This window comes from Astatotilapia calliptera, chromosome 13, assembly GCF_900246225.1.
Source record: "Astatotilapia calliptera chromosome 13, fAstCal1.2, whole genome shotgun sequence".
Classification (NCBI taxonomy): Eukaryota; Metazoa; Chordata; class Actinopteri; order Cichliformes; family Cichlidae; genus Astatotilapia; species Astatotilapia calliptera.
The window spans coordinates 5,900,480-5,914,861 of record NC_039314.1 but is presented as its reverse complement, the minus strand read 5'-3'; the positions used below and the strand labels follow the sequence as shown (position 1 = coordinate 5,914,861).

At 42.0% G+C, this 14,382-nt stretch overlaps 1 protein-coding gene across 7 annotated transcripts in view; it reads left to right on the top strand.

Moving 5' to 3' along the window:
* Window positions 1–326: 326 nt before the first annotated feature.
* cpeb3 (cytoplasmic polyadenylation element binding protein 3) overlaps window positions 327–14,382 on the top strand; it is a 40,777-nt gene continuing 26,721 nt past the window's right edge. For 2 of the 7 annotated variants that reach the window (XM_026189230.1, XM_026189229.1), the window contains exons 1-3: window positions 819–1,911; window positions 2,212–3,119; window positions 9,775–9,859. In XM_026189230.1, the coding sequence (XP_026045015.1) occupies window positions 1,626–1,911; window positions 2,212–3,119; window positions 9,775–9,859 (1,279 nt within the window). In that variant the 5' untranslated portion in view covers window positions 819–1,625. The other 5 variants (XM_026189227.1, XM_026189225.1, XM_026189226.1 and 2 more) reach the window with 4 other exon arrangements.

Here is a 14,382-nt window from a genome sequence, read left to right as displayed (position 1 = left end):
TGCGAATGTAGTTATTCCCGTACGCACATGCGTGTACGCGAGTGTGAACCACGACAAATGCAATAATGTGACAAATACGGTCCAATAATCTCAGAGAGGAAACCTCATCCATAATGTGAATGCGTGAGAACTGATTATACATATTTAGAAGACAATCTGTGAATGTGAGAACATATTTTTAAAATATAATGTTTTTCTATCCTTTGTGCTCGTTTGTTTTCCTATAATGTGCCTGTTTAAAAAAAGTATACAGTATAAGTTACACTAAATTCAATGGAACTGACAGACAGAAAGACAGACACCTTTGCTTACCGGCCACTTTATCGTTTGAAACTACAACTCCCAGCAGGCTACTCGCCAGCGTCCATGCGCCGCAGTCAATCAGCTGTTCAAGCAACTGCTGACTACCTCGGCACAAGGGTAGCTCGTTTGTCATATCTAAACCCAGACGAGGCAAACAAGAAATATCTTTATTTACAGAGTCCCCAAAAGGTGAACGATAAAGGTAAATTCAAACTTCATGTTAGGCAAAGAGAAAACCAGGCTGTGTGTGCATGCTGTTTTGTCGTTTTTGTGGAGGGAGGGGGAGCATGTGGATTATACAGAGGGATTTCAAGACAAGACAGCTTGATGAAATGTATATCGGGTGCCTCGATCAGCGCGATAAACAGGCAGCTGAAGGGTCAGGTTTTGCCTTGTGTGTGTGGTAAAGAGCCGGTGAGGTGAGCCACTGTACAGCCTACTGATTGTGCTTCTTTGATGACCTTGGAATCGGGAGATCCTGGAGGAGAAAACACGGATTAACTGGTGGGGTGGGTGAGAGTGTATGTGTAACGAATGCTGTTGCGATTAAATATGAAATTCTTACTTGTGTTGCTGTCATTATAGCACTGAAATGATCTGTTATGTCAGTCTAGAGACTACTATTGAAAGGCCTGTGTGTAGGTTGTATGTTAGCTCTCTGGAGACAGTTTCCGATCAACAGACCAGATGAGTCTGACAATGATTTGACACCAAAGTGTCATATCTCATAGTTGTGCCTTTTGCTCCAGCTGGCAGAATATATACTCAGCTGCTTAATTTCGTTTCCCTGATCAGAGTATCTTGCTGTGTTTGACATTTCTGCTTGCCCTGCCTGCTCATTGTTGAGATTACCAGGCGTGTTTGGCACTTAATGTAATTCTAAATGTAAATTTGCTGACGGGATAATAGTGCAGGTCGTGTATGTTAATTGGGCTTTTCCAAGGCGTTGTCTCCAAATGCAAAGAGGGGATGATTTTGCATGAAAGGTAAAGCCTCTTACTTTAGACAGAGTAGACTTTCAGTTAAATTCCAGCCCTAGTTTAAAAGTTATTGACTGCAAATGCAAGGTACATATTGTACTATGTAAATGCCAACCCGTGGCTGTGTCAATGCGGACCTCGGGCAGAGTCTCTCTTTGCGCTCTATTAAATCCCTTCTAGGAGTCTAAAGCAGAAGCTATTATTTCTTTATGATCGAATTTGCTCAGTAAACTTCGTCGTCTTTATTAAATTATTGTATATCCACTTTGTTTTTTATTCTAGGGACATTTTATTTTTTATGACAACCGATTCAATTGGTTCAGGTGCGTCACCTAATTTCTGATGCGTAAAAAAGACCGTGTGCGTCTTTTTGGATATTATTTAAAAAATAAATTAAAAATAAAAACCCTCTGTGGTCGTGTGTGTGTGTGTGTGTGTGTGTGTGTAGGTCAAGGTAGAAGTGGCTTTAACCTTGCTGAAGGACAGCTGTATTTACTGACGTATGTAAATGAATATAGGGGAGGTTCTTGGGCAAAAACACGCACACAGGCACACACACTGAATCAGTTTCACGTTGCAGCTCCGGAGTTCCTGTGTGGAAGGGAAAAACGAGACGTGGCGAAATCTGGTGAATATCTGCTGCCATACTATGCTCCGTGTATAATTTGCGGGATTTCTGAATCATTCTGGTCTTGGGAAGTGGGGCTTTTTCCTCGTCCTCGTCTTCTTCTCCTTCTTCTCCTTTTCGTCTAAATGGGTGATCACGCATTCGCTTTGCAGCTGGCTGGTCCCTCTAACATCATATCCTTCTCGGAGTTGTCCCAGTTCATCAGATTCTACAGAAGCCCGGCAAGCCCGGTGCATGAGCTCCTGAGTTACAACAACAATAATAATAATAACTCCTCGTATCTTTTCCCCCCTGTTGCAGCTCAGCAAACCATGCAGGATGATTTACTGATGGACAAAAACAAAGCCCAGCCTCACCATCAGCAAGATCCGACACAAGCAGACCCTCCTCCCTCCACACCGACCCCGTCATCGGAGCACGCTTCTTCTTCATCCGAGTCGGAGAGTCCGTCGACCGGGAACAACCAAGCGGCTTCAGCGCTGAGCAGCGGCAGCAAGGACAAAGCGCCGATGGAGTCGCCGATCCTACCCGGCTTGAGCTTCCACCACCAGCCGCAGGAGACCGGCGGCCCCCTTTCCTCCCCTCCGTCATCGTTTGGGAGCACTTGGTCCACTGGAACCACAAATGCCGTGGACGATAGCTTTTTCCAGGGAATACCCTCGGTGAACGGGACGATGCTTTTCCAGAACTTCCCCCACCACGTCAACCCGGTATTCGGGGGTAATTTCTCTCCGCAGATCGGTCTGGCTCCCCAGTCGCAACAGCATCAGCAGCAAGCCCAGCAGCAGCAGCAGCAGCCCCAGCAGAGGAGATCCCCCGTCAGCCCCAACCAAGGGCCGTTCCCACAGAGAAACGCTTATCAGACCATCATGAATAACAGCAAGGGGACCTCGTCGTCGTCTTCTCCTTCGTCGTCCGCTTGGAATAATCACCAAAACGCGGCGTGGAGCACAGCCTCGAACCCCTGGAGCGGGCTGCAGCCAGGCAGGGACCCACGCAGAGCGGTGGGTGTCGGGGTAGGGGTCGGGGTTGGAGTTGGTGTCGGAGTGCCGTCACCCCTGAACCCAATCTCCCCAATGAAAAAGCCCTATAGCAGCAATGTTATAGCACCCCCAAAATTCCCACGACCCGGTCCACTCGGCCCCAAACCCTGGGTGGAGGACGGCGCATTCAGGACTGACAACAGCAACAGCATACTGCCTTTCCAGGTAAACACTTCCCCTGGTGTAAGAGAAGGCCCAGTATAGGCCCAGGCTTTATGTTTCAGTCTGATTGCTCTCCCTGGCACTATAAGTGCCATGTGAGGGTCTATTTATATATATAAATATATGTCTATGTAAATAAGCCACCAGTGCCTGAGATAGAACTACAGAAAAGTTAGATCACCCTGAGCTCAGCAGCACCACGAAGTCCTTACAGGTCTATTTATCAGCGTACGGTGAATGTTTTTTAGTTATTCAAATTACTTCCCCACATGCATCATAAACGTGGTCAAATGTCTGTGGGTTTTGTTGTTGTTGGTTTAAAAAAAACTGACTCCCATATCAATTTCAACGTTTACGTTAAATGCGGACAGTTTCTAAGCAGCGACTTAATGCGGTTTACTTGAAAGTCGGGTTTTGCCGGTAGCTGTCAGCGTTATGTGGCTTGTATGTGCCGGGAGATTGTGTTTGTTTAGGTCAATTCACAGTCAAATACAACAGTGACCTTTAAGTATTAATCACGGATTGTTTATGCAGTCGAAAAGAAACATGCCAAATCAGTGCTAGAAATAGACACGATTCATTGGACTTAATAGTTAATTTTCCTGCGCCAGCTCACGCTCAGTGGGGTTTAAAGGACCCACGATGCATTCAAGTGCTCCTCGTTATCCTCTATATTCTCATATTTACGGCAGCGCTATAGACTTTCAGTGCGGCGGGGTCGTGTCCGCTTGATCACTGAATAAGTGACATGTTGTGTTTAAGTCAGTAAATAATATGTCGTAACTAATGCTGGCAACTGAAGGCTGCATTATGTTTGAGAAAATATGTATCAGTACCGTCTTCGTTTTAATGTAAGCTTTCGTCATTATTGCAAACATTTTTCACAGTACTTGAAAGTAACATACAAGGATTTGATTGGCCTGTGATGGAAAAGTAGGCGGTATGAAAATGACTCACAGGTCCAACCCGGAAGATAGCAAGAGTGTTATTCAGGGTCAAAAAATCCGCACGGGCGGGGCGGGTTAAACAAATGAATTAGTTCTTATGTTAAGACAGAAAACTGTCAGTAATTGTTATTTTAAAAAGTCCAAATACAACGTACCACTACTACTTGAGGCTGTAGATTAATACCACCAGCATCAGCCACAGTAACGGTAACAGATAAACGGGTAAAGGTATCAGGGGCATAAACATCCACATAAAGACTGTATATCTGGCTTTAAAGTGAAATGTTCCGCACTGGCATGTTAGCAGTGTTATTTCCCGTCGCTTGGCCCATACTTAAGATTGTATGTGTGAAAACTAGAGAGCAGGGTCTCTTTGAGCCGTCCTTCATTAACTTGTCTGTTGGAAGACGAGACATTGCCAAATACTGCATTACCTTCTCAAATGGGTAATCACGTGTCTGCCTTGTTTGTTCTTTTCCAAGTAAGCCAACTTAAAATGTGATCAGATATTGTCTGTAAGGACCCTACAGCTCCCAGGCCTCTGGTAGAGGACCCGAGCTTGAAGGACCCAAGCTCAATTTGTGTATATATATTACATTGTTTTGGCTTAAGCTGCATCAATATAACTGTAACTGGACTCACTGTGCATATTTCCCAGTCATCCAATTTCTATATTACACTTCTACGACTCACATCTTTCATAAAATGTGGGATATTTGGAGATTCTCACAGACCGTACAAAAGAGTTAGCTTAACAGGAGGTCTATACATCCTCAATCACGTAACCAATTTGTACTGAAGCTGTTTAAAATAAACAAAAAACACCTACCTGGGTAGGTTTAACATACGATCATGGTTTGGATAGGAGACAGTTTCAGTAATGTTAACCATGTATTATAAAACCTGCAAACTCCTGTATGTAAATACCAGAGCAATTAATACAGTGTGACAACTATGCCGGAGTTTGCACACTTGTATAAATTGTGTGTCTGGTAATGATGCAGATGGTGCACGCTAAGGAGTCGTGAAACATTAATTCATTACACCCTAGTTTTTAAATCCAGGCAAGGATATTAAACACGGGAAAAGACAGATAAACGCCGGAAACTACCGGTACTACAGTCCGGCCTGTGATCAAATAAATGACATGCCTAATTATGAGCAGCAAACATTTATTTGGTCTCTGTTATAGGGTTACAAAAGATTTGAAATTTTACTCAAGTTGCAACTTGGCAATAAGCTCAAAGACACAAAGTCGTGAGTCATGAGTATTTGCACATTATGACCGCTTATTTCAGATAAGTAGCCGCAGATGCATGTGACCTGAGTGGTACATGCAGATGAACAGAGAGGACAGATGAAATGTGACTCGACACGGGGTGAAATTCCAGCCGGCTTGAAATGTATAGGCCTTTCAGGAGATAGTGATTGTGTTTGTCAGTCCGACTCTTTAGGCTTTTTTACTCGGTTCCCTTGACCGAGAGCCTCTGCCTGAACTTTCTTGACTTGGCTGGATTACAGCTGGACTTATCACCAGGAGACAAGGTCAGGGGGCCACATGTCACGCTGTATGGAGTGGTCTGTTTACTGAAGTGAAACTCAGGCAGACCGCAGAGATGAAGTACAGCAGCCTTGTGCTTTCATGTGGTGCCAGATGAATAATTAGGGTAGTGACTTATATACAGTCAGCTGATTCTAGTTCGTTTTTTGTTATATTATGTATTGTGATATCTGGTCATTATGATCAAGGTTTCTCTTCAGGAAACAAAACAAAAAATGTTTACAACTCACAGCTCCTGTGGCAGTGACTTTTATTGCACCAGTAATGTTGTTTTTAAGCTATTTTAAGAATTTCTTAGTCAGACAGGCTCATTGCTCTTTCGTGTGTTTTGTTCACACTTAGCTGTTTGGCAATAACGTCATAATTGGAGAGGAGTTATCACCAGGATGCAAGGTCAGAATGCCACATGTCGACTGGCCTGTTTACCGAAGTGAAACTCAGGGAAATTGCTGCATGAGCAGCAGGCAGGGTACACACCCTGTGGTAACCACGCGGACAGCTGGTGACAGGTGTGCTTGCTGTCATAGTTTAGCTCTCCCTCGGTATTACTCACATGCTCCCGATGTAGCGCAGGCTGAAGGTTCAGTCACATGTGCGCCTGACACTGGCTGCTGCTCGGAAGGCAGAAGAATGTGTGGAATTCACTTTAATATGTCAGTGTGAACCCTGACACACACATTCACATGATCTTCCAGGGCGATACCCTGGCCTTCTGTGATTGTAATCACATACAGATTCAGAAGGGTGTTAGTAGACAGACGGACAGGTGGACTCTTGTATTCAAATGCATCTAAAAAGGTATAAAAGATAAAAGGTTCATGCCGTTTGTTAACTGACAACTCCAAGGCCTCCACCCTAGGAACTTTCCTCCGAGATTAAGAACCTTTAAAGCAACTTTGTGCTTCGACCAAAAGGACTAGGGTCTAAATTTCTGGGGGAAATCAAAGTATCTTCTCAAAACTTCATTCTTTTGAGTAATCAAACGTTTTGATAGATCGGTATTTGCTTGATTTTATTTTATTCTGTCTTAAATTCAACAATCAAATCAAAAGAATTGTAGAACAAACCGCACAACAGATTAATTTATGATGGGGTATAGCTGTGCGCACACATGGCATGTAAAAACAAGTGTTCCCTTTTCATATGCCAGACAGACTTGTGAAAGAATGGCTCATCCTAAAAGACTCATCGGATTTTGACCAGCATGGTGTAACAGGATGCCATGACTGCAACAAGTCAGTTCTTGATATTTCTTCCCTGCTTGACATTCTGTGATCGTCTGTAAGTGGTGTTATTGTAAAGTGGAAGCATTTAGGAACCACAGCAGCTCAGCCACGAAGTGTCTGACCACGTAAAGTTACAGAGTGGGGTCACCGAGTGCTGCGGCGCACAGTGCATTAAAGTCGCCAACGCTCTGCTGACTCAATAACTGCAGAGCTCCAAACCACCCCTGTCAATAACATCAGCACAAAAACTGCACTGGGAGCTTCATGGTATTGGTTTCCACAGCCAAGCAGCTCCTACAGGTGTAATGTGTACACTTCACTTTAGTTTTGTCTATTATAGTGCGTGTGTGTGTATACTTGTATACAGTATACTTACAGTGTACCAAGTATATATACACAGTAAAGTTTTGCTGAAAAGGGGAAATATTTGAGTCATTGTTTAACTTTCCAGTAGTGTATTGCATAAACTAGAAAGCTGCTTATCATGATGACATCATGACTCAGCAGATCCACTTGCATAAATGTGATGCTACTCTGCTGCATGTGCTGCAGACATTTAGTTCATGAATTTATTGTGCCTATGTAAAATATGTTGCTCAGTGGAAAGCACATATTGAATTTAATCATTCTTAATTCAGTATTAGGAAGGCTCATTATAATGCTGTTCAAGAGAAACAGGAGCCTGTAATTTAATCATAACGATTATGCTCTCTTGTTACCTTTGGGACTTTTCCCATCGATCGCTTTCTTGTGCTATAGAGAAGACGTTGTGAAGGTCACAATAATGCATAACTTATAAAAAATATATTAATGATAAATCTGCCAGCCCTCTACCTTATGAGCACCCTTCATTTATTACAAACAGATACTCATGCTTGGCTTTTTTCTTATCTTGATCTCCCCGATAAATGCTCTTATGTCTTATGTGTGGATCACAAGGAAAGATGAGCTGCAGCATAGTCAAGCTAGATGAAGTCGACCCTGCATTCCACGCTCTGGGAACTCGCATAAAGAGTTCAAGAATGAGCTCTGTCTGCGATTTATAGTGCATAATATCTCACTGTTGCGAGTTCTCCGACCTGCTACCCATCACCGCGTCCATCCATATGTGTCAGAAAGGAGGGGTGGGAGAGGAAACTAAAAGCTCAGCGTTTTAAGTGTTTACGGTTTGTACCAAGTGGGCAGATTTTTATCTGTGTGGCGCTGTCAGGTCCAGAGTGAGGGGAATAACACTTTTGAATGCTCAGCCGAATGGGCAACAATAGCTGTGGTTTGCAAACAATGTAGGCCCAGCTCAGGCGGCGGACACAGGACACAGCTGCCAAGGCCGCGCCACTCTAGCTCCGGTTGGGCGCTTTCAGGCCTTACCTTTGGCACACATGTTGTTCTCATGAATTCATTCACACCTAACAGGAATACATGCACTTCATCAGCAGGGAGCTGTTTAACCTTGAGGTGTCTGATATAGTACTAATCCGACTGTTTGGGATGTAGTAGAACGACCTGCCTTACAAGATCTGAAAGTTTGAGAGGTTTCGTGAACAGTCAGGCTGAAATGCATACCAAAGGACACACAAACAAAAGTTCTCAGTACCTCATGACAGCTGCAGCATCTAACTTTAACTATTGAGGGAGGTTTCAAAACCAGTTTTCTCAAGTGAAGCTGAGTTCCTGTCTGATTGACTTGACGAGAAGGGACAGCTTTTATAACCTTTACATAATAATCTGGGGTTCAGTTTTAGACTGTTTTAAATCCTTGTATGCTTGATTTATTATTTAGATTTATTGGCTTCATTAGCTTCATAAACAGAGAAACAACTTCACAGTTCTTCAGTATATGGTATCCAAAAAAGTGTCACTCTAGTATGAAAGTGAAAGGTTGAAAGTTGGATCTTATCCCAGCACCAGGTCTGAATCTGTTCACGGATGATCCTGTTTGTTGAATCAAGAGCTGAGTCAAGCGTTGACTGATTTCCTAATTGGTTGTGAAAGTGAAAAAGACTAGAAGATGTGCATGTGTCACCTTGTGCAAACAAGCAATAGACTATTAAAATGAAGGAACATCTCAACAACACAATAGTGACATTTTATTTTTCTACACTGGAAACCATAGGCTGAAAACAGTAAATGTGAAATACTAAAATGCTTTCAGGATAGCCCAGCAACTGACTCATAGATCATTGCTTAGTATCACCTGTTTACTGGCATCTCCAGGGCCTACTTCACCTACTTAAGTTCAAGTCTGGATCCCTTATTTCCATTAGTCCTGTGACTCAGAAGACACGCTGCATTTGAATGGGGAAAGCAAGAATGTTCTTTCTTTTTAACACACAAAAAAGGGAGTTGCCGACAGATGCAAGTCGTTGCTAGCGATGTGCCCTTGAGCAGGGTACCTAACCAGAAATTCAACAGCTAAACATGCCAGTTAAAGTTTGCCACGTTTTGAAGAAGGTAAAGCAGATCACGACTGGAATGCAGGGCTGTTCCCACAATGATGACGAGGCAGAAATAGAAACCTATTGTCCCTCTTCAGAGTGTGTGTGTGTATATATATGTGTGTGTGTATATATATGTGTGTATATATATATATATATATATATATATATATATATATATATATATATATATATATTTTTTTTTTTTTTTTTATTTCAAGTTTTATTCTAAATAACTATCTGCAAGATCTAAATCTTCAGTACATTTTTAAAAATTGTCACCTCAAATCATAGTTTTTTGATTTGTCCTTTTTTTTTCAGGTTTATAATTTTACTGTCTTATCATTTTCAAATGTGTGTTAAACAGGTAGTACAGTACCGGTTCTGCTCCCATTGTAGCATTACAGGATACTTTCCCATCTTTGTTTTGCGTGCGATCTACTGTGATGACTCTAATGCGAACGCTCTTCCTGTTTTGCTGTGTTGCAGGACCGGAATCGGCCCTTTGATGCTTTTAGCTTGCACTCTTTGGAGAATTCCTTAATGGATATGATAAGGACTGACCATGACAAAGGTAAACCACACCCTGCCGGTGGCCCACCAATGACTATCGCTGATATTATATGGAGGAATCATTTTGCAGGTTAGGAATATTCATACGTCCATGCTTGCAGTTTTTAGGTTGCTTAATTTTTTTTTTTAATTTTAATTTTTGCGCTTGGGCATATGTCATCTCTGGATACATCTGTTTTTCATTTGCTCTATTTGCCGATCTCTTAACCAATCCAGTATGAATCATTACACTCTGTTTAAAATTAAAGTGAATCTGAATCATTATGAACCTTACCTGCAAAACCTCACATATGTTTTGTGTGTCTGTGTCTGTGTGTGCACTCTAAACCAGAGGTGAACCTAGTGGTCCTTTGTACAAATGTTTTGTTGTTTTCTTTTACTTCCTCTTTTTGTCTTTGTTGCCTCCTGTATATGGTGATAACAATCAATGGATAAAGAGATAATGTCACAAGACTCGTATTTTGTTTGGTAAACGTGTTGCGCAATTGAGTGTATTTGTGGTTAATGTTTTATTTGCCTGTAATTTTGGACTTACATGTGTCATAGATGAAATAGAGACATAGCATATCAGATGATTTGAAACACAACACAAAGATGAATTTAGACTAACATGTATTTTTTAAAAAATACAATTGCATTTCTCAAAAGTGTTGTCAGATTGTGAAATCAAGGTTAAAAATTCCTCTTCGTAGAATTCTTGGGCCGTGTGGTGTAGGTCAGGTCTTCTGAGTCAATATTTTTGTAGCACCAGTCACGTGTCAATTGTAAAAACTCCTGTTTCCCAGATGGGGCCCTGTCAGGTTGGGTGTAGGTTTTTTTTAAATTTTTTTTTTATACCCTCTCTGTCCTCCTATCTTAACAATGGAAAGGTTGGTGGGAGGGGTACATAATGAGCGGAGAATGTCATTTTCCCATGCATAAAGTCTGTTTTCCTAATCTTGTGCTGAGCGAGCATTGTTGCGCGCTCATCACATCCCCGGCTTAACTTTACTGGAAAGGTGTCGTAATGTCCTGCAGGGCTTCTCTTGGGATTGTTTGTGAAAGCACAACGGACACGTAGGAGATATGAGCAAAGTAGGGCGGGTGGATCATGAAAATGGGTGTGTGTGTGTTCCTGATTCTCTCCTGGCTTGTTTACCCCTCACTTTGTCATGTAGACAGCACGGGGCTGTAGTAAACTGCGGTGCCAACCACAGAGCAGCTCCACCCTGCTAGCGTACCTTCTCACTGTTTGAAAAGGGCCCTGTGCCCCGGCCCTGTCTGCTGAATAATCTGTTGCTGGTGCTTTTTTTTTTTTTCTGGCTCAGAAGGTATTTTAACTCCAATTATCTGACCCGTGTAATCCTAGATTGAAATCTTCCTGACAATGCTGAATTAGTATTGAAGTAACACTAATACAACCACATTATGTAAAGAAACCTTTTTGCAATATGTGTTGATAATTCAGGGCCATTTAGTTGTGTAAATCTTTCAGTTGTGACATTTTCAAAAGTAATTCATTAAGAAATTCTGCGTCTGTGGTCATGTGCAGCATTTGTTGCAAGCAGAAGTGTAAGGTCCAGAGGGAACAGGGTAAGAGGCAGGATTTCCCAAATGGGTTGACGAGCAAAATTCCAGTAATTGAAGAAATGTTGCAAAAATGTAACTTTGGCTCATAAATTTTGAAAGCATCACTTGGTACGTGCTCCAAATATGGGGTCATGTTCAGGTTAGCGTGACAAGTTGACAGATTGCAGTTTTGTTTTTCCTCTGTTTAAAAACCTCATGTTAGCTGATTTTCTGTTTTTGTTCTGTTTTTTGTTTGGTTTTGACTGGTTGGTTGCAAGAAAATGTATCTAGCCCAGAAATATCATTTTTAGTTAACAATGAAGTTGTAACGAAATTTTCTAAATTTTGCTACAACTTTAAGGTTTTGCATATCTTTTCTGGACACCAGCCAACAAAGATGTACTCATGTCAGACATTAGCTAGTTGTTAACTTCCTGGCTCACATGTTAAAATCTGCATGTAATACTTTCTGTTTGGTTAGCTTGCAGAGTTTGGCTAATCTTACCAGTGTTAGCAGCAATAGCCTTGGTTTATTTCGTGTCAGCACAAAATATGTTTACACAGTTGCTTGGTTTTATTCCAATTTATTCTGACAAAGCTAACCTACACAATGTTTGTGCAATGTTTCATTCAGATTGGCCTACCTGTTAAGGAGGAAATGGGGAAATACATTTAACAGACTACTCTTCTGTCACTGACTATTAAGGGCAGCAACATTTAAACATGTAGTAGACTAGTCCCGCAGATCCTTATTGGCAAGTGGGCAAAATGTGGGCTGCCTTCCATGGCTGAAACCATAGCTGGACTGGCCATCGGGCATACCGGGCATTTGCCCGGTGGGCCGCTGGCGATTTTTTGTTTTTATGGGCCGATGGATTTTTTTTATTTTATTATTTTTTTTTAGGAAGGGTATATATAACGAAAGGCGTTGGATTGGCCAATTGGTCATGATCGACTCTGGGCTGGACCAATTACAGCCGAGGAGGCTGGATGCACCCGCCCCCTTGTTTAGCAATCACGTGATTTTCGCGCATTGCATGCCGGGAACTCGTGGCAAAACAATCCAAGCACCGCGTCAAATGCAAACATTTGCAGCACCGCAAAACGTTCATTCTCCGGTTCCAATACCTTCTTTTTTTTCTTTGCCGCACAAAAAAGGAATGTACAAAACAAAAGGAGAACAATGCCGGTCCGTACAAAGACAGACTCGACGAAAAGACAAAGAAAAGATACGAGGACAAAATCAAAGGAGTGAAAGAGTGGACAAAAGACGTCAGCGTGCTGCCCAACTTTCACCACGCTCAGATTTATAATTATACGGTTCTTGGAGTGAGTGCATACACTCATGAAGTTTAGTAACTTCAGGTCACTGCAACAAGCCCAGGTACAGTTTACCGACGGATGGGTACAGGACCTTGAAACGCACCGTGTAGAACGAAAGACTATTGTACATATCATAAGTTTACCAGTCTCACAAATCGTCTTCATAAATACACATTCATTAACAGTTTATTAATAGGACCTTTGAGCTCAACGGTAATTAATTAGTAGTGGAAATAATTTCTGGTAGTGTAACAGTGTTTATGTGGTATTATTCCACTTGCCACAAATATCAGTGTAATGGGGAAACAGCGCCCCCCCTCTCGGTGTGGCTGGCTGCAGTAATCGCTGCCAGTCTGCCGTAGCCATACGAGAGGTGAGTTGTATTGTTCCGCACACAATATAGCTAAGTAGTACAGACACATAAAACATGTTTGATTAGCTGAAGAGCACCGAGTGTAATAAGTGCTTAGTGGACACATGTCCAACACCAGTTTTATGTACTTTTCATTTGTTTATTAATGTGTGAAACTGTATGCTAAAGCAGAATGCTAATGAGATGTTCTGCCGTAGTGTGCTGTGCGGAGTGGTGTGTGGCGAGCCTGTGCACTGATAATACACCGTTGTTTCCATTCAGGTACATCATTTGTTGTTGCTGTTATTTTATTGTATATTAGAAATTGTAATATTGCTGCAGTAATCGCTGCCAGTCTGCCGTAGCCATACGAGAGTGTGCTGTGCGGAGTGGTGTATGGCGAGCCTGTGCACTGATAATACACCGTTGTTTCCATTCAGGAAATAAAGTGGCAACGATCGATCAGAGACTCCTTGTCTTTTTAAAAACACTACACAACGCAGAGTCGAGGAGTCTGTTTGGGCCGAACTGTTGCAGCGGGATGAAGCAGAAACCGGTTATAGTAGCATTACAGAAATGTAGCAGTGACAATAATATTGTATGTTGTAATCGCAATGGACAATTAGTGATACAAAACAACTGTTTTATCTTGTGAATAAAAGTATATGGTTTTGTCAGTGTACCATGGTTATAACAGAAGCGAAACGCAATATTGTGTCAGGACAATTCACTATTTATGCACAATAAACAAAGGAGCATAGCGTGACAATTTCTGTTCAGCGCCAGACTTGCTTGTAATCTATATCACCAATTATGTTAAGAAAAATGACGTATTAACTACTACAAAACTCTGACCTTTGTGGGAATGCTTGGATCAGACTAACATGTGAGCTGGAGTGTTCTGAGATGTTATATTTGGTATATCCAGACCATCCGTCGGCTCTTACTTCGGAAACATGGCTTAAAAATTTTCACTTCAACGACGTAATCCGATAAAAAAAAAAAACGATCTCTTTACCCATCGGCTTCCCGTGGCTGTCATGCGACCGGCTATTGCAGTTAATAATACAACAGCTTCTTGCCATTTTTTGGGTTTCTTTTTATCGCTGTGTAACTGAGTTCAATTGAAAGCCTGCGTGCGCTAGTACCTCTTGCCACAAGTTCCCAGAATCCTTTGCGGTTTTATCCCTGAATGACGTCACATTTCAATCTTTATCCTGGTGGGCCGGTCTCTAGTCAAAATGCCCGGGCCGATTTTTTGTCCCAGTCCAGCCTTGGCTGAAACCATACTGAATATTTTA